The 24,278-nt window shown below is 40.9% G+C and overlaps 2 protein-coding genes across 3 annotated transcripts in view; both read left to right on the top strand.

Moving 5' to 3' along the window:
• Positions 1 to 13,104, top strand: part of gpc3 (glypican 3) — a 98,875-nt gene extending 85,771 nt beyond the window's left edge. For both annotated transcript variants that reach the window (XM_067519140.1, XM_067519139.1), the window contains one exon: positions 10,253 to 13,104. In XM_067519140.1, the coding sequence (XP_067375241.1) occupies positions 10,253 to 10,306 (54 nt within the window). In that variant the 3' untranslated portion in view covers positions 10,307 to 13,104. The remainder of the gene's footprint in view (positions 1 to 10,252) is intronic.
• Positions 13,105 to 17,049: 3,945 nt separating this feature from the next.
• gpc4 (glypican 4) overlaps positions 17,050 to 24,278 on the top strand; it is a 28,124-nt gene continuing 20,895 nt past the window's right edge. The window contains exon 1 of the mRNA XM_067518939.1: positions 17,050 to 17,915. Coding sequence (XP_067375040.1) covers positions 17,759 to 17,915 — 157 coding nt within the window. The 5' untranslated portion in view covers positions 17,050 to 17,758. The remainder of the gene's footprint in view (positions 17,916 to 24,278) is intronic.

Here is a 24,278-nt window from a genome sequence, read left to right as displayed (position 1 = left end):
TGCAAAACATAAAAGAATATTGAATGTGTGATAGAGTTCTTCCGTCCATCCATTATCTATAACCCCTTATCCTGTTAGGGTCACAAGGGGGCTGGGCAGTGTATCCCAGCTGTCACAAGGTGAGAGGTAGGGGGTTTGTCTGTCTGTTTAGTTATTTTCAAGTTTCTTTTCTTTTTAATTAATTTTTAATCAATTTATATGGGATACCATAGAGACTGTGAACTTAAAAGGTTTCACTTCCCTTATGACAGTGAAAACCTGCCAGTGATGTGAATGATATGCTTCCAGCTGAGCTTCAGCTCTTGAACTTTTATAATCAATGCTAAATGAAACATAGCAAATCTACTTAATAATAGCCAGAAAAAGTTTCATTGCTCAACTTAGTTCAGGAAACAAAATTATTCACAATGAAAAATGAGGTCCCACAGAAATGAGGAGTGGAAGCCACTTGTAAAGATTGTTATTTAAAACGCTTTCAGTAACTTCTAGACTAAATAACTTGTTACAGTGAGTTTTTGATGCAGTTTGGAAACATTCAGCAGCCTGTGAGCCAACAGTTGGTGGGCTCTGCCACAGTCGATCAGCGGAGCTCAGACTCGTGTTTTCGTGCTGAGCTGGATGTGCTTTTGTTGTACACTGCTCCACCTTGCCATACTCAGCAGGAGCCATGTGACTAGAACTCTTGTTTTTTGCCTGCATCGATAAATTCGGTCATTGTCAGCAACCCGAAAAGGAATCTGTATTTTTGGACATTCTTAAGCATTTTATCAGGACTAGGAGTTAACAAATTACAAAGTGGAAATATTCCTGTAATGTGAAACATGCGACTTACGATGAGAGACTGGGCTGGGCTCACCTTTCAGATCTGCAACAAATTTTGTGGCTGGAACAAAGGAGCAAGTAAAAGAAAGAAGAAGGTGATGAGAGAATGTAGGGAAAGAGCTGATTGAGACAAAAAAGACCTTTGATAACTCTTTGAGTGATACACTGGGAAACCTAAACATTCTTTACTCTGAATGTGGGTAAAATTAACAGCTATACGTGAGGCCAGTACAATAACATGGTATGTTAATTACCTGCAGCTGTAACCCCTGACCCTCAGCACCTGATAGGTGAGTCTCACGGCGCCGGTCCTGCACAGTAGTGTTTGCCACGTCTTCATCAAAGCAACCCTAATCCAGGCACTGTTGACTTTAGCTCTGGCAGCTAAGGATGCGTTCACCAAGTATGCCGTATCCTCCTTGTTTAAGCTCTATGTAGCTTCATTGAGCTGATTATCTGAGTATCAGCGTGCTCCCAGTTAAAAAGTCATTCACTTGTGGTTGCCAGGTAGAAAGTACATGTGCGACAGGTTAGCGTGAGACAGGAGGAAACAGGTTCAGACGATGCAGATGTTCAGGGAGGAGTCCAGGTGTTTGAATGTGGGGGAATCCGGGTACCCATATCAGCTGAGACTACTATGCTTTTCAAAAGCAGATCCAAATGATACACAGGAACAAAACATTTGGATTTAACCAGGATATCACTGTTTATGGGATATCATCTATGAAAACATTGCAAAAAGAAAAATGTGTTAAATTGTATATCCATAATGCTGACAGAAGTATAGAGTTGCTATCATACACATAATGTTGAGTCACATGGGTTTAATTTTAGCCACACAAGCGACTGGGCTCCAGGGACAGATTTAAAATAAAAGGTTTAATCTCAATGGGCATTATTGTGATATAATAAATTGTCCAATTCTTTATACTAAGATATTGCAACAAATATATACCATTTATAATGAACAAAGGATGATTTAACTGAACTTAAGTCTCATAAGTCTCATAGCATTGTGGGCGACTGTGGCGCAGGAAGATAAAGCGGTTGTCCACCAATCTCACAGTTGTTGGTTCAATCCCCGGCTCCTCCGGTCACATGTCGAAGTGTCCTTGAGCAAGACACTGAACCCCAACTTAGTTGCTCCCGGTGAGTGTTGGCCAGCTGCATAGCAGCTCCCCCATCGGTGTATGAATGTGTGTGTGATTGCGAGTGTGAATGGGTGAATAAGAAGCAGTTTAAAGCGCTTTGAGTGCCAATAGGTAGAAAAGCGCTATATAAGTGCAGACCATTTACATTGTCATTGTGTGCATGTTAATGCTAATGTAAGCATTTCTTTTAAAAACATCTGTGCCCAAGGACAGCGTCACATAGTTGCTAGTGTGGCTGTTGTGGTATGCCAACAGAAATCAGAAACCAAAAGAATTAATTAACTATCAAACGCTTTACAACTGCTTTAACACTAAAAGCAATTGTTTTTGTATATAAATTGATTTTACTAAATGTGTTCATGCTGCCAGTTATTTTAAGTGTTCTATGAAACACTCTTAATTATGATTTATTTTTTCAGAGAAATTAAAGAGATGGAGATAAAAGAAGCAGTGCTGTTGCTCAGTTTATGGCAATCTGCAACCTCACCACAAATCAAAATCCCAAATCCCAAAAAAATTTGGATGAGAATGTTTGCTTCTCTCATCCTTGGCTGACAAAATGATAATAATTCAGCCAACTAAAATCTGTTTGTGTTTTAGATGATTAATGATGAGCTTAAAGTAGGCCTAATGATTGAGTTTTTGAATTGGTGAAAGCAGAGGAGGGCAGAGGAGGTGTTGAAAGGTAGATGGGTGGTGGTGGTGTAGAAGCTGATAATGTGTAACATGCTGCAAGTATTTTGACCCACAGTTCTCTACCACCCTCCCTCACTCCCTGAGCTTATAAACAACATCTGTAAACTCTGCAAATCCTCCTTCTTCTCTACCTCCTCCACGCCCTTCACAAAAATAATGAAACTTGCCACCATCTGTGTAAACAGGCTTGGCTAGTAAGAGCTGCAGCCACTTTCTTCTTAAGCCACAAGGCCCAATGTGTCCCCAGCTATAAGCCAGAGTGTGGTTCCAGTCCTGGGGAAGATGGGAAAAGCAAAGGGAAATGGTAGGGGAGAAACAGTGGGATGAAGTTACCCTCTTATTGGACCCTTGTTGGCCTTCACCATAGAGCTTTCTCAAAGCAACTAAAGGATAAAACCTATAAGATTAGCCAGAAGGCAAGATAACCTCTGGTTTTAATTTCTGTGAATACAAGCCAACTGGGCTGACTGAGTTCTCATCATCTACACGAGGGGGGGCCTCGTGGGCGTGCGTTTGATTCATTTAGTAGGCCTGTACATTTTTCTGTGTTTGTGTGTGCCTCTCGGAAAAGCGTTTGTTTGCTCAAGAGCTTTATTTACATTCACAGGCACTTTTTGGACGCACTAAATTGATTCCAGGCCCGTTGCTGGGTCGTGTCCATCAGTTCAGCCCCAGTCCACAAACACTCTGCACACAGCGGGGCCATTCTCGAGGCCTGCTGCTCCGCTGCTCGCCGCCTCAGTGACACACAGCAGCCATTTTGTGGGAGAGCCTGGTTGAGGTTTTGGGTGGTTTGCATTTTACATGTTAACCCTCTGCTCACAGCTGCACCTCCTAAATCCTTCCCCTATCCGTCTTTGTCTCCCTCTGGCTTGATCTCTCTCAGTGTTTTCAGCTCATTCTTGAAAGTAACTGAAGGACGCCGTGAACATTGCGAGAGTCATGCTGTCGATAGACTCAGAGCTGCTGGAGGAAACCGCAGGCTAACCACCAGAAAGAGCTGAGATACACAGTGAAACTGCTCAACAGGAGCTCTCTGTGTGTACAGTCAGGGCGGCCAAATTGTCACTCTTGGCTGCATTTCTAGTCTGTCTCACCATGACAGGAATGTAGGAAGAATTCTGCTTGTTTGTTGGCAGGGACATTTGCACAACAAACACATGTCTCAGTTTGCCAGCTATATTTCTTCCACTGGGCTGACTGCTAGACCCAGGACAAGCATGTAAACAAATGTGCTTGGGACTTCAGCTTCCCTCCATATTAGAAGATAGAGGTTGTATCTGAGTGTGTTCTCAGAGGCTGCAGGACCAGGATGTCTGCACATACCAAACACAGCTCACCTCTATCTTTGACCACCCCTCTCTCTCTCTCTCTCTCTCTGTCTCTATAAGTCTTATGTCTCTCTCACTCTTCAGAAACACCGGTAACCAGTGCTCCCTGTCAACCTCTGACCTTCAGTCAGCACCGACCTCCAAGCTGCAGAGAGTTACAGTCCTTCCCTGTACACTGCAAAGCTCCCCACCCTAAATGAGCCCCTTGCCCTCAGCACAGAATCAACTCTCTGTATGTTTGATTTGTTATGGTTTTTACCTCTCCCACTCTCTATTACACACACACTCACACACTTTCCACGCTTACAGAGCAATTGCTACGAGGAATTCTCAGTTAAAATTTATGTTGCTGTTTTGAGCTTTTATTTGTCTTCATGCTCCTAGTCTTTCTCTACAATCACATTAGCTGTTACTGGAAGTGGAGACTATAAATACATCAGAGTTAATCTAATTTGGATAGTGCATGGGGAGGCCAGTGAGAATGACAAACTGGTCATCCCTTTAAATGGCACCACCTCCCTTTGCTGACTATGGCAATTAATAGATGTTCAATTGTGTTTGTCCCACAAAGCAGCAATTTACAAAGCCTCTGGAAAGGTTGTTTCCCCCTTTTTAACAGCTGGGTGTATTTCTTTTTAATTGTAGCAAACCCACACACTCCATTTGGAGTTAATGTTTTTCAGATTTAAACTCAATCTACATCTGTCTCTCTCCCCTTTCTCCATGTGTTGTACTGTGTTTTTTCTTTCTTTTTTTTTTTTTTTTTTTTTGGTAGACTTCCTTTTATCTCTAAACCTCATTTTATCTTTCTTGTACTTTTCCTTTCAAACTTCATTATCCCTGTTTATCCTCAGCCCTCTTTGGCATCGCAACTGCCTGTCTTACTCTCTTGCCCTCTTGTGTGGGAGGATCTCTCAGCCTAGAATAACACTGAGTGTTGTGGAGGTTGGGAGGCCAGAGCAGCTCAGAAACTGGGGCTGTTGCAAAGGCCTGAGGCAGGGCCTCCTCTGGGCGTCCCATTTGTCTTGGCCCAACATTCCCATCCTCTCTGAGCGCCCCTGTGGTCAGCCTGTGGGTGTGGAAGCAGACGGTCACATTCCCGCCAGCCCATGGACAGAAGCGTCCTGCACCGCTCCCTCAGTTCCTTCCTAGCTTTCAGTCAGGCCAGGACAAACAACTCTGGCAAAGTTAAAGAATTTATAGAATGTGACCAACAAACCACTAATCACAGTCCGGGTCCTTATCTGTTACCTCTACAAGATAAGACCTAATCAATCAATTCAGCAGCTCCTATCACGTTTTTACACAACCATTGTCTTCGTTGCAGCTGGAAGACAAAAGATTACATACAAACACACACAGACACACACACCAGTCCCTCAATTTCTAAATTTGCTGAGTTTATTATCCATGTGAATACTTTGTTCTGCACAGATAAGTGATAAAATATTTACTTTGCCTCAGAAACTGTAATATATTTTTAAGCCGTCGAATCTTTAAAATCTAGATAAAATTTGACCAGCTTAGTTGTGTTATGTGCACACATCGTCAGCCAATATAGCAGCAATCTAAACCATCTCTCCCGTTTCATAAGGAGCACCTGTGTTTGGAGACTTAACATTCCACATACTTATCTGACCAAAAAAGGCCTTTGTGCATAGCACACATGTACTGAATAAACTGTGCTGGACCATGAAGGTATACACTCGCCGCTAGGGTTATAATAATGTGTAAAGTAGTTGGTGATGTACACTTTCTCTTAATAGTAGTTCGGCTGCATTTTGGAAACATGTTTACTGAAAATGTGAGACAGCACAGATGAATCATTTCCTGTGATTTTCTCTACCATGTAATCATCACCTGTAGTTGTGTTGTGTGCTGTAAAATGTGGCTTTTCGCTCACTGTTGTAATTTTTCAACATAGTTTTCTTGTTGTGACAACTGCAAGCTGTAAACGAGAAGCCTCAGGCACAGAGTACTGCTGAGAACAGAACTCCAGTACCCCATCCCCTTCCTGGGCTTCTTTGCACAGACAAAAACACCACATACACCCACATACTGTATATGTTCATTGATCAGCAAGAACATTAAAAGAACCTGATGGTTTTTATGTTGTGGTAGACGGGATAGCACTGACTGGTCTGCAGCCACTTTGGGTTCTGACAGCTGTTAATCATGGCCACCCTTTCTAACCCCTCTCCATCACAACGTTAAAGCGTCATGTTGTGTTAATCTAGCAGCTGATCGGTGTCCATATATATACATGCACGGACACACTCCAGTCACTGTTTGACCTCTTAGGGGGATTAAAGAAAACATCCGCTCACCATGAAAGCCAAAGTCTATTTTCTTATTTGTCTGTTCTCCTGAGGAATAGCCTCAAAGAAAACATCAAATTAAGGCTTAATGAGTCTCTAGCTGCTGACTTGCATGTGGTTGGCTCTGAGTCCAGAGCCTGCTGTGTAACCAGTCAATGGGTGGACTGTCGACCTTTCCCCTGGTCATAACTCGAGCTCACAAGGCCACGATAAAGCTAGCAGGGGTTCACTAGCAAGGTGACGTCCACTGAGGAGAGAGATTCTCAAAATGGAAGGTTTGAATAAATATCCAGGAGGAGGGTTCAGCTTTGCTGAAAGCCACAAGGGCCCACATTGGTCACATTAATCACAGTTGATATAGTGGCTCTATTTATAGCTAGGAATTATCCATCCATTTGCCTAATTGTCCCTAGCTGTCCACTGTCCAGGCTCCTCCCTGAAAGGCCCTGAAAGGCAAAGAGAAAAGGAAGCTGGATCTGGATTACTTCTGTCTATGCTTTTCTCTTTTTCGCTCTTACTCCGTCGGTACTTTGGCACACACATAGGCACAGGTGTTTGTCACTAATTATACTATGATATTATTAGTCCCAGCCCTGCGTAGGAGTGTATGGGATCTAAGTTTGCATACTGTTCAATCCCCAATGGGTTGTTTTTAAAGCCTGCAGAACAAGGGCCCTCTGTGGTGCTGCTCATGTCTCAGTGTTTAAACCACCAAGGAAGGGCCTCCCCCCACTCTGTTTGGGCGATTTTTTTCACAGCCTGAGATCTTTTTTCACTCACATTATATCCACTGTAAAGCACACCAACACAATGCTCTCCCATTTTGTCACCCGCTTTTTCACAAACACACACAAGGGCAGACACACACACCCCTCTCAATCATCTGCACACAAATGCTGACATGCATGCCCCTCCTCCCACCTCTTGTCCACAGTGTATATAAAAGCTGTATCAAATTGCACCTTGAGCTTAATTGGCTCAGCAGTACAGTGCACTGCTGTGGACAGAGACAAATCGTTTTTTCAGAGCCCTGAGAATGTGTGCCTGCTGCCATGTCAGAGGACACAGAAGGAGAAAAAAAGTTAATTGTCCCAAAAATGATGTTGTAACTGCATAGAAATTCATAAGAGATGCAGTTTGGATCTTTTGGGGTTTTATTTATTTGCCTCCTTCTTCTTTTTAACATGGTCCCTGGCAGCGCAGGGGGCACCAGGGATCGGGAGAAAAGGCTTTGTCTTTTATTTACTGTAACCTCTGATCAGCACTTCCTCCAACTGAATGACTCCCACTAGGGAAAACAATACACAGATTAGATGGGGCAGCTAATATAATTTGGGGCTTGCTGTTATTTTAGGAGCTCACTGTGTGTGTGTGTATGTGTGTGTGTGTGTGTGTGTGTACACAAGGTATTATTCACATTATGGGAACCTAAATCTGACTACACACTTCCAGTTGTAGGGACATGGCTTTTCTCATGGGGAGATGTTGGTCCCCACAAGGAGAAGTATGAATTTCACTGTGATGACTTGGTTTAGGATTAGTGTATGTTTGAGGTCAGTTTAGGGAACGTCTGCAGGAAATGAATTTAAATCAATATAATGTCGCCCGAAGTTATAGATACTGTGTGTGTATGTGGGTTTCTGTGTGTCTGTGACATATCAGTGAGGAACTGACTAAAATAGCAAGGTTGAGTTATGAGAAAGAGGGGAGGAGCATATCAGTAATAAAGCAGGTCTCTGGCTAGGAACGCCAACTATGAGCTGAACTGTCCCTTGTCAAGCAAGATGCAGAGCACCCCTCCAGACACACACACACACACCAGTGCATTTTTGATACAGTACACACACACGGAGAAAGAGTCCTGTTCAGTGTCAGTAAGTGAACAGCTGTTGATATGGAATAGTACCACAGCAGTAAGTAAGAGCAGATCAGCAGGTTACTGTGAAGTCACTTTGGTTTACAGAACATATGGAGAAGCCCAGAAAACAGTAAAAAAAAAAAGGTGCAACTCAGGAGTAATGTAGAATTGACTTTTTTTTTTTTTTCACAAAAAGTTTTTTTGGGGGCCCTAGTTAAAACTCCCTATATCAGCTTGGAGTTTCTCAGTCAAACCACATGCTATTGTTAACTGAACAGCCCCATTGGAGTTAAGTGCCTTGCTTTAGGGCATTGTTGCAGTAATTGTAAAGGAGGGGGGAAAGTTAGGGATGATAACCTGGATGCAGATGTTATCACACTTATTGCTATTGGTACCCCGGAGTCATTTGAATAGAACCTGAGTGCTGACATGCAACATTCTGTATGATTAAAAACACAATGAAAACTTAAGTTTTATCCTCGAACAAATCAGAGTTGTGTGTTGTGACAGTACAGCCAGTCTTAGTTCTGTGTTTGAGGGAATTTACAGAGTACCGAGCATTTTATTAGATCTGAGACACACTGTGTACTGTATATATTTGCACTGCGATAAAAAAGTAAACATTTAGTTATTTTTTCTAAACAACAATACAGACTGAGTTGCTACGGATTATTCCTTGGGATTAGTTTTGATTTTGGTACATAGTACGATAAGCTAGGTTTTAAAAGAAAAAAGTCACCCTTTGAGGAAGAAAGCAAAACGTGTATATCACTACAGAAATAGCTTAATATTTTGGGAAAATACCGTTTTCACGACACAGCATCTCTTTGTTAATCAGAGAGCTAAAGTCAGTTGAGCTCCATTACCATAAAAACATCCTTGTGCCCAAGAATGACTTGATAGAATATTAGAGTAAGTGCCTTCCATCCCATAAATTCTGGGATGATGATTACAAATAATGGCAATTGACTGGTGTGATAGCACCATAAGCAGGGAGGCCCGTGGGCCACCAGGTGATATTACCTGGTTATCTGGTTAGACAAACTCTAGATTAGCTTGTCATATTTGTAAACACAGTGCTTGCGGCAGTTTTGTTGTCACATGATACATATTGTTTCATGTGGTATCTCTAGCACATAAAACATAGCCATGGTCATCTGTAAAATGAAAAAACAAAAATGGAACAATTAATAAGTTAATGCTGATCTTCGTTTAAAAGTACGCAATTAAAGGATGCCTTCACTGATAATGAACTTCTTCTTTTGGTTCTCGTCTGGGTAGTATTTAGTACTTACTTACTTGTACATCAATGCCATTAAACTTCCTTTTTTTGTGTGTGTGTCCTTTCGGCTTAGTCCTTGAGTTTAAATGCCATTAAACCTCCCTTTGACTTCCCTATATCAAAACAAATGTCCACTTCTAGCTGAAAAATGTCTCCAGATGACATCCCTTGGAAGAACCTTCAGTCATATTGTTGCTCACACTATAAAAGTTGTAATCATGGTCAACCTGCCTTTCCAGTGCTCCTCCAGATGACATCATCTACACTTCTAATGACCAAAAACTCCTCCGGGTGATGCCATCTGGATTATTAATGCACATTTCCATATAACTTAAACTAAAGCCACAGTTTTGTTTTTTTTAACTATTGCTGTTATATCATTAACAGAGACATACAAGAAACATTTTGGCCGTTTCCGATCCTGAGACATGGCCTCAGTCCAGCTCTGTGGTTTTTATTTTTATTTTTCAGTATCACACCAATTAAATCTACATGTCAACACTCACTAAAATATATGTCTGTGAGATTCAGCTTGAGTCTACAACAATAACATGTGACATCTGGTTATACGGACGTAGATCTTGGGTTTCTCGTTCTCCCGATGTAACATTGTTTTTACAGCTGTAGAAGGCATCATGCAGAGGGAGGACAGACATACCACACATGTTTTTCAGCTTTTGTGACAATGTTTGTTCTAATTGTCTCCATCCCTTTTCCTGCTTCATTCATATTTTTCATTCTCTGCCTCACTATCTCCCATCTATCTGTCTCGCCTCTGTCTGTCTCCCTGTTAGAGCTTGCTGATAACCTGGCTATGGACGACTTCACCTTCCAGGAGCAGCTGCTGACCCCTCGGTTGGCCACAGCCGGAGTTGGAGGCGTCTCCTCACCTGCAGCTCCGCTGTGGAGGAGCAATCTGGCTCGAGCGCTGCCTGTGATGCTCGCTTTGCTACTGCTTTGTCACCACTGACCAGCGCACCATTAGGATTCAACACAAACTCTGTGGAACCCAATAAACTTTTTTAAAGTTCTGGATGCTGATTTAAAGTTTCGTGGTTCATGAACAACAGAAAATGCTACATTTTGTTTATTTGTTTCAGCAAGAACTTGTCCTATTTTACTTAAAATCCCTGGATATTCTTAACAGACCTATTAAAGCCCACCAGATAAACTCATGGCACTGTGTAAATAAGAAACTTGCCCCGTCTGGTTCAGTCCCACTATGGTTGTTACAACTTTTGTGCCCTCTTGCTTCACCTCTTCTTTTCTCAGACTTGTATAGTTATAAAGTGACACAGACCTGTAGAGATCTAGTTAGAAGCAAGTTGGAAAACAGTCACTAAACAGACCTTTGTAAAATGCTCTTGCTCCCAGTCTGCAGTGAATTATTGCCCCGCAGAAACAAGTTGGAAGAAGAGGAAAACTTCTGTTACTTCTCTTTCATGGCAGCAAATGATCTCCTGCCAAAAATGGAATTCAGCAATGGAGGTTTGGTGAACTTATTTCCCTGAAGGTTGAGGTGAAACTTAAAGATGCACTGTACCTTAAAATGCTCTGTTACTATACCAAACTCCCTTTCTGGCTCATTGTGTCCTAGTGGTAGCACAATTCTTTAAGCCTGATTCCCTTAACTCAAGTATTGTCATTCCCACCATCAGTGTTTGCTTTATTTTGTAACACTGGTGATTTTTTTTTAACAGTAACAGCCCTATGATAAAGGGCTTTTGTCAGAGCATTAGTCTAGAACTCATCCTGTTACCTGTACAGAGGGATTTCTTTGTGTATGTTTACAAAAATATGTTGATTTGCAGCATTAGCATATTTTACAGCAAAATGTTTTTTGTGGACTCAAAAAACTGACTGGACTGTGAAGCATTGCTGCAAATGTCAAGTTTATTCTTTAGCACTGTGGGCAATGTGAACCATGAATTAGATATGTGAGAGAGTAGGTGTAAATACATTTTGTTAAGTTCGTTTACACTGGGTTTAAACGTCTTCGAAACCTGGTCTTTATCCTTTGTATTTTTATTACTGTTTAATTAGATAAGTTAATGAAATATGGTGAAAACTGGATTCCAATACCTTCTGCTGTTTGCACTTATGGATGTGTAGTGGATGTTTGACAGACTAATTAAAAGCTGGAACCTGTCACAGCTTTGAGTGTACACTGTGCTTACAAACTACTTAACACATTATTTTAGGAGAAGCAGATGTTTAACTAATAACAATAATGATGGCGCTGTTCCAAATAGTTGTACCACTGTGTTATGTCCATGGTCCCGTATGCAGAGCAAGAGGGCCCTAACTCCGGAGCACCTGAACACAGTGCAGCCCTAATTCAAGATATTAGTTACACCTGTAATTTTCATGAGACAGGTTTGTTATAACCAGGCAAAACACCCAGCCCAATGTCCGAGCTCAGATTGGAGGTTGGAAAAAATTAATACCCAGTATAGTTTTTAATTTTTTGTTTGTTTGTTTTTCTAGCTAAGTAGAGACGGCTGAAGGTACAATGTAAAATAAACTAAACATGTTTTACTGTCTTGGGTTTTTGTTGATGTTTCAATATGAGTAAAGATTAAAGTCAAGACGAGTGTGTTTGGGAAGTGAAACTGCATATGTGAAAAAAATGGCATTAAGTGGAACCAGCTCAGTTTCATTCACAGTTGGTTTGTCACACAAATTACAGAGATCATCTGTCTGAATTTACCTTGGCTCTAAACACTTGTTGCTACAACTGCACCATGTACCGGAATAAACAAGTCACCATACACCCTCACTGATGATTTGATGAGGTACAGCAGCTCTGCCATGAATTATGCTTTTACCAGAGTATTTCTCAGTTTTTAAGTTGGAATTTTGAGACTGGTGATAATTATTGAGGTCATAGTGGGTGGTGTATTACATTTAGAGGTGCTTCTGATGTTTTGGCCGCCCTGCCTAAAATCAAAGGGTGCAAACATAATATAGAGAATAAATGAATAAAGATGGTGTGTGAATAGCATAATCCCTAACCCCATGCCAGTTTGTTCAGTGTCAAACCGCACTTGCGAATTCTTAAACCAATGCAAAACATTATATTACAATATCATGTTTATGCATGTTTCAAATTCCTTTGTGGCCTAAAAGCCCATTTGAGCCACAAAGCTTCTCTTGCCCATTCAGGATTCAGCAAACCAGTTTCCTGTCAATCCACTGAATGCTCTTTATGTTGTAAACTCTGTTATTGTGGTTTAATTTTGTCTTTAAATTAGATTTTGATTTAGTGCCAAGTGCCATATGTCACAAACAACATAAAATAAATGGGCACATATTGCTGGATCATACCCTGACGACAGTGATATGTAACTGCAGGGTGCACTGCTGCATGGACGGCACAAGTTGTAGTTGTTGTAAAATCTGGTCTTAAACCGGTGAAGTGACCTTTAGGTGAAGTGCCCGGCAACATTTAGGTCTAAATGCTCTGTGCTTCTGTTCAGTGCTCAGGCACGATGTGTCTGATGAACAGCATCAAAAATCAAGGTCTTAATCTATTTGGGGAGAGACACCTGCTCTCTTTCTCATAACATTTTCACAGTGCCTGAACATATCTCTAATAGTACGAAGCATCGAATCCACTCCTTCAGGAAAACATATAGTTATATAGGTGGGAAAAATTTGGCACAGTGAAAATGACTAAACATGCACTAGTTGTACATCAATTTTGAGTTGATGTGTATTCAAGTTATTTTGTATTTTTTTTTTAATTGTTGGCACTATTAGAAAATAAAATCTTAAAAATCCAAAATGTTGTGGAACTAGTTTGATCAGACCTGGCAACCTGAGCCAAATCCCCATTGGTGCACATAAATCCCACCCACTTATAGGGCAAAACATAAATACACACATCTTTCATTTGTGTGTATTTTGACTTAACCAAAGCTCTTCTTACTTTGCCCAAAATGTTTGTGTTCACACTGAAGGTTGGTTGAGAAAATACATATTTGCATTAGATTCATCGTGTATTAAAAGAGTAGCACCACAGAAAATCCTGTCTGGTAATATTTATAGTACTGGCTGTACTGACCTCTGCAGAGTCAAAGGTTCACTTCTGTCAGTAAAACACACATCATTACAGTAGGTGAAATGCTGTACTTGCCACAACACACACGAGATGTTGCATTACATGACCCTGTGCTGTGTAACAGAACGCAGCTAAATAGCAGCACAGGCAGGCATTCATAACAAGTTTCAGCAGTTTCTTTTTAATAAAAAGTCAAACAAAGATGATGACAGAAGATTTCTACCTGTTTATCAGATTCAATAACTGAAACCTTCCTCTTACCACATTTCCTGTACACACTTTCATTATCATTAACTGGCTCAGTTCACAAATGACACACGAAGGCTTGTGCACAAGTTATGTTTTCTTCTCTGACGGTAAAATACCCAATTACCCAATGTTTTAATCAAGATAAAATAACAATGATCACAAACAGAAGTCCCTTGAGTCTTAGTCACAGGCTTACTGCCACCCGGGGCATGTCACTGCTACAGCATCACAAAATGTATCCTTGTTAAAATGGTGGCACATTTAATTCCTACCCGTTGCTGTGGGCCGTAATTTTCTAAAATTCCAAAATCCTTCACGTTACTGATGCAGTACATTTTAAATTGGAGAGTAATGAGACAACACCTGTGAATATTGGTGCTGTTTGTGTTTTGCTTACAGCCTACACTGTTAGACTGCCACTATTGGAATAAAAGTTCACTAAAGTGTGAGTGGGACTTTGGCTGTCTTACACGACACATTTTCTGGGTGACAGTTACTGTTAAGGTAGGTGAATAAATAATGTAGGACGAGGAAAAGTGAGTAAATCATACAAAACAGATGACAGAATAATTACTAGAACAACTTAAACATCACATACCTAAAGAGGGTTTTTTTTTCTTTAAATGCAGATAGAAGAAATAGAAAATGAATGGCATGCTGCTGAGTTTGCACACAGCGTACCGAGTGTATATGTTACTTTTCCCCGTTTCACTCTCTGATCCACTTCAAAGCCCCTCATGAATCATATAATTTATGTGTCTCTGGATAGGGCTCGTAGTTCTCTAAGCCCTCAGAGCAGCATGTGAATCATATGTGTTTTTTTTTTCTATGGATCTGTATTTCGTACTCCCAGCAGATGATATACAACTGTGGGCATAAAAGCTCCTCTCTGCCCCTCACCATGGGGTTTCCCCATTAATTTTACCCCTGTAGTCCCCCTAACCAGGTAACAGATGCCCATCCTCAGCTCGACAACAAAATAAGGTTCATTAGTCCTAAATGTTTGTTTTTAGTCTCGGTTTTTAAAGCCTGTCTGCTTAAGACGCTGCCCTAACAAGGCCAATCACCCACAGCTCCAAATGTAACACGTCTGTCACAGCAAAAACTCTTCAAAGTTCTGTTGCTGTGCTTTACACTCGACTGTAAGTTTTGCTCCCCAGACCCCGATAAAAATGCCATTGTTGTCCAGCTGTGCTTTTCTCTCCTGAACCGATTGCACATTTAACATGAAAAAGAGAGGCTGATCATTAGGAGATGAGCAAACGCAGGCTGCAGGGGGTGTGTGTGTGTGTGGTTGTGTGTATGTGTGTGTGGGTGGTGGTGGGGGGGCTATTGAAATGCAGAGTCCCTGTGTTTTCTTAGGGTAATATTGGGGTAATGATAAAAACAGCAAGCATTAAAAGAGTGAAAGGTCAATTTGATGCTATTCAGCAGAAACAGTGGGAATAGCTGACTTTCAGGAATAACTGCATTTTCTCCTTGAGTGAGTGACTTTCTATGAATATGTATTTCAGCTCAATTTTGTGGTTACACAAAGATATTTAGGCTTGGGTACCTTTATGAGCCCGAGGGGTTCATCTAACACTGCATATAAATTGAGAGAACAATATACAGTAATTAAGGTGCTTGAGTGCAGTCCAGTAAAATTTTTACTAAGCTGCGTGCTGAAATTCCTCGGCCGGAGAGAGAAGCCCGAGACGTGTCATGTCATTCGAAGCTCATTCATGTCTAATTACCATGGCACTGGACCATTTTCTCACCTTTTGTTGGCCTATTGAGAGCAGCGTTAGGCCCACGCTCTCCCATGCACACAGCACCCGGCATCCTCCTCCTGCTCCTCAGCAACCCCTGGCTTTGCCCGCAGCAGCCACAGTCACAGAGAATGAATGGAGACGCCTGAGGAATGTGGACACAAAAGCAGGAATGTCATTTTGCTGAGTGCTAAACCCCCCAAAACCAATGGACATGTGCACACATACACAGAAGCACCCCACAAGTCCAGGCATGTTTAAACGCAGGGGGTAAAAAGTCTTGCTATGATTTCTATTTAATTTAGGGATTTGTGTACAGGACTGTAAGCAAATGATTTGTGCACCCAAATTTTATATCCCACCTTTGAGACTCAATGAGAAAATGTCTTCAGTTTATGATGTAAAATATCTATAATTATTGTTGAAGAGAATACAACATGGAAGTGAATGTCAGGTGATCTGTTACAGTGATTGTAAAGGCTGACAATTAACTTTTTACATTTCACTGATTTACTCCATTACCTTATCAGTAAAACTAAACAAACTAAAATTGGTTTTTCCATTGTTGCATCAGGGGCAAAGGTCAGAGACAGAACGCAGCATGAGAGCAGATGTATCTAACTCTGCTTGACAGCAAAAAATGAAAACACCAGCATAAAATATTGAAGAAATTTGACCAGGGAAGATCAGGAATAATCTTGGCAAGTAGAGGACTGATGGTGATGCATGATGAATACACACGTTTAGACATGTGGCTGATCCAAAGTTTCCTGTCTTATACATCTCCTGTTCATTTCTGTTTCCAGCCGTCTGTTTGCTGTCCTTTCCAACACTGGGCGCTCTCCGTGACAGGCAGCTACATATTTAAAACACCACTGTCTTGCTGCTAACAGAACACAGCCTGACTCGTGTTTGTGTATAAGGAACAAGCCTGTAATTTTGACTCCATATAACACTAGCAAGCTTTTAATCCATTTGTTTTAAACAAACTAAGATGTATTGGATTAGAAAAGCTCAATAGAAATAACACATTTGGGCAAAATGTTTTATTTTGGGTTTTGCAAATCATTATCATGCAATGAAAGCGGTTGGGAGGCTATGTTTGACATAAATAATGCTGCAACATAAACATTTTCCCACCATGGACTACATTCATGTATAGTTTTCAACATGGAGCCTAGGGACCCATAACGAGTCCACAGCATACTAAAGTAGCCTAATTATTTAAATGATGATATGCTATGGGACAGCGAGAGAACCGTGAGGGATGTCTGAATAGTTCAAAGAACCTTTAACTCTTCTGTTATCTTCACACCAACAGTAAAACAGATAAGAAACCCCCTCCTAAAGCCCAGGTCAAACAGGGGTCTCCAGTAAAAGAGATTTGTTTCTTTTCGTGATGTAATGTGGCCTAGTAATAACAGGTCTTCGTGTTATGCCACAGTGTAGCTCCACCCTTGGTTCCAGTCCTGATTTTCAAGACCGGTTTCTTCTCACTAGCCAAGGAATTAAAGAGAGAGAGAGAAAGGTCCCGGGTTTGAAGTCCCCGCTCCACGCTCCACCCCTGGTGTTCCTGGTTTCCAGGTCTTTTGTCCCCGGAACTTGCACTCACTCTTGGTTGTCCAACAGGGTTTTCTGCTCGCATCTGGATCCCAGCTCCACTAGCGTGCTGTCTAGTGCCCTGTGCTACAAGAACCACGGCCTCCGAAAGTTTGGAAAACAAAGCAGTAAAAGAACGAAGGGAAGAAAGAAAGAGAGACACCTTCCTGGCAACTTTCTACCGTCTGCTCTCCTTCCGTGGTCTTTAGCCTGGTCGTCGGAGCTGTGAAGCAGAAAGTGTGATTCAGAGATTTTTATTTTTTTTTTTAAATTTTTTGCCTGCAGTGAAAAAAGTTTTTGACGTGTTATAAAACAGTTTTTTTGTCGCGTTTGCGTGTGTTTTCGACCGAGACTGGAACTCGACGGTTCGCTTTCATACCCGAGCTCCTAGAAGGACAACGTGCGGACAGTGGTTTAAGTTTTTCGGTGCTTTTTCTCCCAGTTGTTTCAGAGGTGGCCTCAGCGCTGCGGTGAATGAAGGGTCTGTTGAGGAATCAGCGCGTCTCCATGAGGAAACTTGGCGTGGTAGTCGCCGAGATTTTTTCCTAGCTGACACACACCTGTGCGGTTTTATACATTTTGTTTTAATTTATTTTTTTTTGGTCCTGTAGTGTTTTTGCATTTTTAAGTGGCACGAAATGAAGACGCTGCTGGTTCTGTGTGTAGTGTGCACGCTGGTTGTGTTGTCTGTGTCGGGGACTGCGGAGCAAAAGTTGAAAAACTGCAACGAAGTTCGTGTTGCCTACAGCTCCAAAGGCTTCAATGTTAACGATGTCCCCAACAAAGGAGTCAACGGTAAGTTTAATATTTTAGATAATTTAAAAAAAACAAAAACAAAAAACAACCTAGTCTTAGGCTACAGCTGCGGTTCCCAAACAAGGGTTCGGGCCCCCTGCTGCGGGCCCCGGGAGGGATCTCCCTGTGGTCCTGAGGCTAATGATAACCCGGTAAGCTAACATTAGCAAATGTAGCACGAATAGACTACAAGTCAGAGAAATGTGTTCCCAGGCTTCTGATGCCCCATTGTTGAGCTCCGAATCCAGCTCTTCTTAGTCACAACTAGCTTTAAAATGTCCCAGAGGACTTTATTTAACAAAATCTACTTAATGTTGAATGTAGCAAGTTTAGGAAAAATATAACAATCCCTACAACAAAGTTAAACTTTCCCTTTGAATAATTTCAAAGTGTAAATGGAAACATTGGTAATGAATCAGATATCATTATTATTATTATTATTATTATTATTATTATTATTATTATTATTATATTGATTTATTTATTTGTTTGTTTGTCTGTTAAAAGTTACACTGCAATAGTTACTTAAGAGGAAGTAGCACTGAAACATGTAGGAAACCTTTCTTCTCTCAAATGTGTGCCTGGCGACTCTTCACTGCGCTGGTGGGTAAATATAGTCTTCATTTAGGAAATACTTCTAGGTAATTCATAACAATAAAGAGGTATAATCAACACACCAGCTCCGGTCCCCACTGAAAGAAGCCAGGTCTGTGTTTATTTCCAGGCTTCCTTAGTTGAGACTCCTGTGGCTGTGAAGTGCAGGCAGCCTGCAGTGATTTAGTAAACATTCTTGTGCATTGTGAACAAGGCTTATGGAATTTATTTGGCCCCGTCCCTGGGTTTTCTTAAGCTTTTGATTTTAGTTCTTTTAGTTTAGTTTTAGTTCTTTAGTTCTGTATAGACACATGTTGTGCTCCTGATTTCATCTGTGGGACTGGGTGTCATGCAGAAATGAAGGCTGCTTGGTGATAATTGGGAAATGATATGTTATCAGTGAGGCAGAGGTGATAATGCAAATCAATTTAGCCAAATGATGGAAACTTAGGGAGGGGGCATTTACAGTGACTGCTTGAGGGGAACTGAGGATGGGGGTTGGGGCTTGAAATTCCAATGTGCCCTGCATACCCCTCACCTCAGCCCCCCTCTAATTTCCTTTACAATTTTATTATGGTTAAAACAAATATGCATAAACATTCAAGCCCCTAAATTCAGTCCTGTTTAGTTGCCAGTTTGTTTGGTGGCTTAAGTGTAACATTCTTGTTTAAATTTAAGAAGTAGGTCATCCAGGCATGGCTTCTGTCATGTCTTTTATTCCACCATTTTAGCTTCTTTTGCTTTTAGTGAGTAGCTCAATTAAGCAAAATAGCCCCATCACATATTTTCTCACCTTAAAACTTTCAGCCCTATTATGCTTGCATTATGCCTTCTGACAAAGGTGACTAATTTCCATGTGCCCTCTTTATTGACTTTAGTTTTACTTTGCTTACCTTGCATAGAACGATGTAATGTGTGTGTATCTCTTGATGGGTGCATATATTTTTTTCTTCCTCCTGTGTCTCACAACACTATAGGGCTTTTTGTTTTGTGCTTGTTTTTTGCTTTGTGTCTTCATGTCTGGCTCTTAGTGTCACTGACAGTACCTAAACATGTCTGCATTGGTCAGATTTAATTGTCTTGCATTTCTGGGTTTTGAAAGAAGGATCTCAATGAAGGCACTTTTATTGTGCAGGTTTGTTTGCTATACACATGTCCCCTTTCTTTACAATAGGTTTTCAGTATATCTCTGTGCTATAGGCAGGGCTGACCTCAATGAGAAGCTCTTTGTTATTGATAGACCAGTCTAATTGATCCATTGAAAGCAATGGTTTACTGTCAATAAAGAATGGTATGGGCCTCTAGAAGCACTAGCACATACAAAAGGCCTCCTTTCTTTAGATCTTTAATATTGCTGAGGAGAAATGGCTCCAGATGTTCAGTCACACTGAAAAAAGACACGTTTGCCAGAGTTTCACTTTTACACTTTGTAATGAGTCAAACTCCAAACATTACTTCTCTCCTAACCATAACACACGCTGTTTAAATTGAACTGGAAGTGAGGTTACATTAGGGCTACACAATTAATTATGTGCATATGTGTACATGTATATCACAATTTTAGTTTAAACAGTCAATAATCAAGGACGGGGTTCACTGGAAAATGTTGTTTCATTTATAACATCTGCAGAATGGAAATGGTCAAAATATGTTGCCACGGTTGCAGTGCCATTTTTGTTTTAACCATAAATCAGCACACTTGTGGAAAAGGGTCCTGTTTTCTGAATAAAACATGTTTGCCAGTTGTCTCAGAAGTAGTTGTTGAAATGTTTACCTCTCTTGAAACATGGATCATAAATCAGATTGGTGGCAAATGAGTCTTTTTGGAGACACAGAATTCCAAACTTGCTTTTTATAACCACAAACATCTTGTGTTATTGTTAGCAGTGTGGAGATAAGAATGTTCATTACTAGTAAAACTACCGACATGCTCAGCTGAACCCAGACTTGAGATGCAATAAAGATGTTGTAATGCAGTAAAACTGAAATGGAAACCATGATTGCCTAAGCATAGACAGAATTAAGTGATACAGAGGAGCAGCATGCTCAGTTGGTAAATTCCTTGTTGCTCCCATGATATCAGTTTTTTTATCATTTACATGGAAGCAGCTCAAGACCTTGTTTCCAAGCTTCTTGTCTGCTTGATGATGATTTGTTTAGGGCATGTGGTTGAATACCTCCCTTAAATGGGGAAACAAATTGAGCTTGCAGTCCAAATGATCACAGATAAATGATGTCAGTAATCATATGTCCAGGCATGGCAAAAAGTGGGTTTAGTCTAAACCTGTCTGCTAATAATGGGCAGTCTTCATTTTCACAAAACTTATTGATGTTTGTGTTTATAAATTTGATATTGGAACAAATGTTTAAATGTATCAAAGTCTGCTCCACAGTTGCACCATCGATCAGCTTTGCCCGAATGGCAGAGCAGATAACAATGGCCAGATTGGTATCTGGCATGTCAAAGGCGACTCATGGTACAGCTGTAGGTAGACATTTTCAGCTCTTTACGTAAAATCTGTTTTCGTTTACTCTGGCAGTCAGGCTTGATGTCATGTTTCAGGTATGGGAAGGTGGTAGAGATCAAAGACGAGGGTCATTTTTCCCTCCCTTCAACTCGAGGAACATCCCCTGCTCATAATCAGTTCTGTGCATAATGACTGAAACTCAAAGCGTACATGACCTCAGCCCATTGGCCTCTCATTAAGCTTTAGACATTCTGCAGTCTCACATTGTGCAGGTTCCTCTCTTCTTAGCCAATGGCTGCATAACCTGCATCATTACGCTTTGGGAAATCGCAGGTTGTGTTATTGCAGTGACATTCAGCAGATAAGAACAGGAAACTGGGACACAAACAGTCTGCAGGAGCTTTTACAGCTCAAAAACCAATATTTGAATGACTGCTTAGCATAACTGTGGCCCAGTATTACACCTGTAATAATTAACTAAGTTCTTACTTGCTTCTCAAGGTCAGTCTCATAAACTTAAATGACCCACATTGTTTAATGTGAAACCTTTTGCAAGTCTTATCTCTTCAGTTCTGCACTTCAACGATTAAAAAAGATATAAAGCTGCCTTTTTAATGAGTGTATTACATTTATTACATTTCAGTCATTTGGCAGACACATTCAAACAAAGGGACTTAGAAATGAACACATACTGACCGAGAAAATGGGGTTCAGCGTCTTGCCCAAAAACACCTTGACATGTGGACTAGATTTGTAATTGAACCAAGAGAGAGAAAAAAAAAGGCTGATTATTATTGGAAAGTTGTTAGTCAAAGCAGCCTTAAAAACGAGGGTTGAAGTTAGTTTGACGGTCCTTAAAAACCCATAGTGGCTATTAGATGTCAGTGAGTGCATTTAAGTGGACTTAACCAGGTTACAGTTGGCGTTCTTGGGAAAGCTGATTTCATAAGTGTCTTGTAAACAGGAAAGCTGGTTTCTGAAATTGGCGTAGGGACTTAGGGAAACGAGGTTTCCCCAGGTAAATTTGTCAGTAAACGGTGATTTCTCAGAAATTGGCTTTACTGCAACTGTGCATGTGCGTAGCAACAGGCTGCAGACAGGAACATGCAGCTGAGTAAAAGAACTAATGAAAGGAGTGGTGATGCCACCTTGTTTTAAAACGAAGTCTGCCTGATGTCTGACACAAAATTTAATTAACAGAAAGTGCCTCATAGTGGACTAAATAAATCGTGCTGTTGTGTTTTGTTTTGTTTTTTTAATTCAGACTGTTGTGGATCAGCTCCATGTTTCTTTTCTTTCTTCCCCCCTGTGCTATCATTGTGCTGTGACATAAACACACACAAATAAGATCAGAACAGTCACATATATATACCCATATACAGATAGTCTTTGCATCAGGCCCCCAAAATAAGTCAGAAGCGAGGAGAAATCAGGTAACTCTGCTGCTGCATGTATATGCAGATTTCCTGTCATCAGGTTTCTTCAGTGCATCTTAACACTGTTCCCTGATTACCAGAGAAAGCTGCTTTTTCTGAGTAGAAGTCCTATTCTGTGTAGCAAATGATAAAATAGTGTAGAATATGTAAAATGTAACAAGTTTGTGGCTTGTGTTGTTTTGATTCACTAAACATGTTTTGTCCAGCAGTTGCATTTAGCATACTGTACATCGACAACTGCCTAAATGTAGACTTGTTAGGTGAAATTAGGTTTTCTTTCAAAAGAAGAAAAACACTCTTAGGTTCCAGCTCACAACATTTTAACTGTGGGATATATTTTTGCAGAGAGACAACACTGCTAAACACACGTTTTGTACTCTTACTTTCCCCATGAAAGATGATTTTGAACTACATTTTGAGTAAGTGGAGAGGGATCAAAACATTCAGGTTTAATTTTATTTCAAGCTATAGGTGCAATTACAACTAAAGGTATATTCAGTCATTCCATTTTGGGTAATGATAGTAATAAGGCAGTAGCCATAGTGCGTCATAACTACCCTTTAGATTTAGGTTTTGTACGCATGGGTAGGCATCCCAAACTGAAAAGGCAAGCCAAATAAAGATAAGCTTGGGTATTAGCTATTGGTTTTGCCTGCTTTAATACTTTTATAAATTCACACTGTGTAATATGGTAATCTGGATTTTATTTTTTAAAAGTATAAAGTTTAATTTCTTTATAACCAAGTTAAAAACCCAAAGGAATGGCAGAGTGATTGCTTTTAGTTTGAACAAGATCTTCTTAGTACAGCATGAATAAGCTGCACAAACATTAATATCAGTGATTGATTTAAAAGAGAAATTGAGTGTGTGTGGGTTAGAATTAAATAAACACCCAACATTAAAGCCAAAGTATGCACAATCATCTCTGATAAAATTCTTGAGCAATTGTATAAGGTTTCAGTTTCAGAATTTTCAATTCTATTTGAAATGGAAAAGTTCTGATGTGCCAGTGTTATTAGTGGAGTCTAAAAGGGCAGAACACAATCAATACTGCATTTAGTGATTTTAACGTTTTTCCCACCTGCTGCAAGTTAGATGTGAGGGCTGGGTCTTTGTTATCTTACCGCATCTCACCTTCTTGAGCTCACACTGTGGCAGCTCTGCATCTGGGCTCTCCTGTTCTGCTTTGCCACCAGCCGCCGAATTATTGTTGGTATAAAGAAATCAGTAATCAGTCTGTGTATGAAAGTATTTGCCTGGTTTATTTGTTGCATGGGTCCTTTCTGGCGGATGAAATAAATTTGTTATTGTTTTGGTAGCTGGCTTATTCACAACTGTGGAATGTAAGTTTCTCTCTTACACTCATTTAGTATGCTTCAAGTGTAGCATCACTTCAATAGGTGTGTGTGTGTGTGTGTGTGTGGATAATTCCAACTCTCCCCATCCTTTGCTTTGGGCTGCCCCCCACCCCCCAATGGCCAAGTGAGTGACGGATCAGTGGGGGGTTGATGCTGTGTGTGGGAACAATTGAACATCCCCTTTTAGGCCAGCGTGCCCCCACACCCCCCCACCACCACATTCCACACCGGACCACCAAGACCCACACACAGGGAGCCCCGGAGCTGGGAACACATTGCAACAAAGAGAGTGCTGGAGGGACTGACTGAAGCATGCAGAAAAAGAGAGGGGGCATTTGACTGACAGGAAAGAGTTTTGTACGAGGGCAATTCGAAGTGAATATCCAGTAGTGGTGGGCCGGGCAGGAAATGGAGAGAGACTGTTGGTGTGTGACACAAGTTTAGGGAATCTGGGGAGGTAGCTAGATGCATGCATGGACTGTGACTTGTCTTCGCTTAGTCATCCAG

This window comes from Channa argus, chromosome 10, assembly GCF_033026475.1.
Source record: "Channa argus isolate prfri chromosome 10, Channa argus male v1.0, whole genome shotgun sequence".
In the NCBI taxonomy this organism is placed as follows: domain Eukaryota; kingdom Metazoa; phylum Chordata; class Actinopteri; order Anabantiformes; family Channidae; genus Channa; species Channa argus.
Note: the sequence above shows the minus strand (reverse complement) of the source record. Positions and strands in the feature narration are given on the sequence as shown.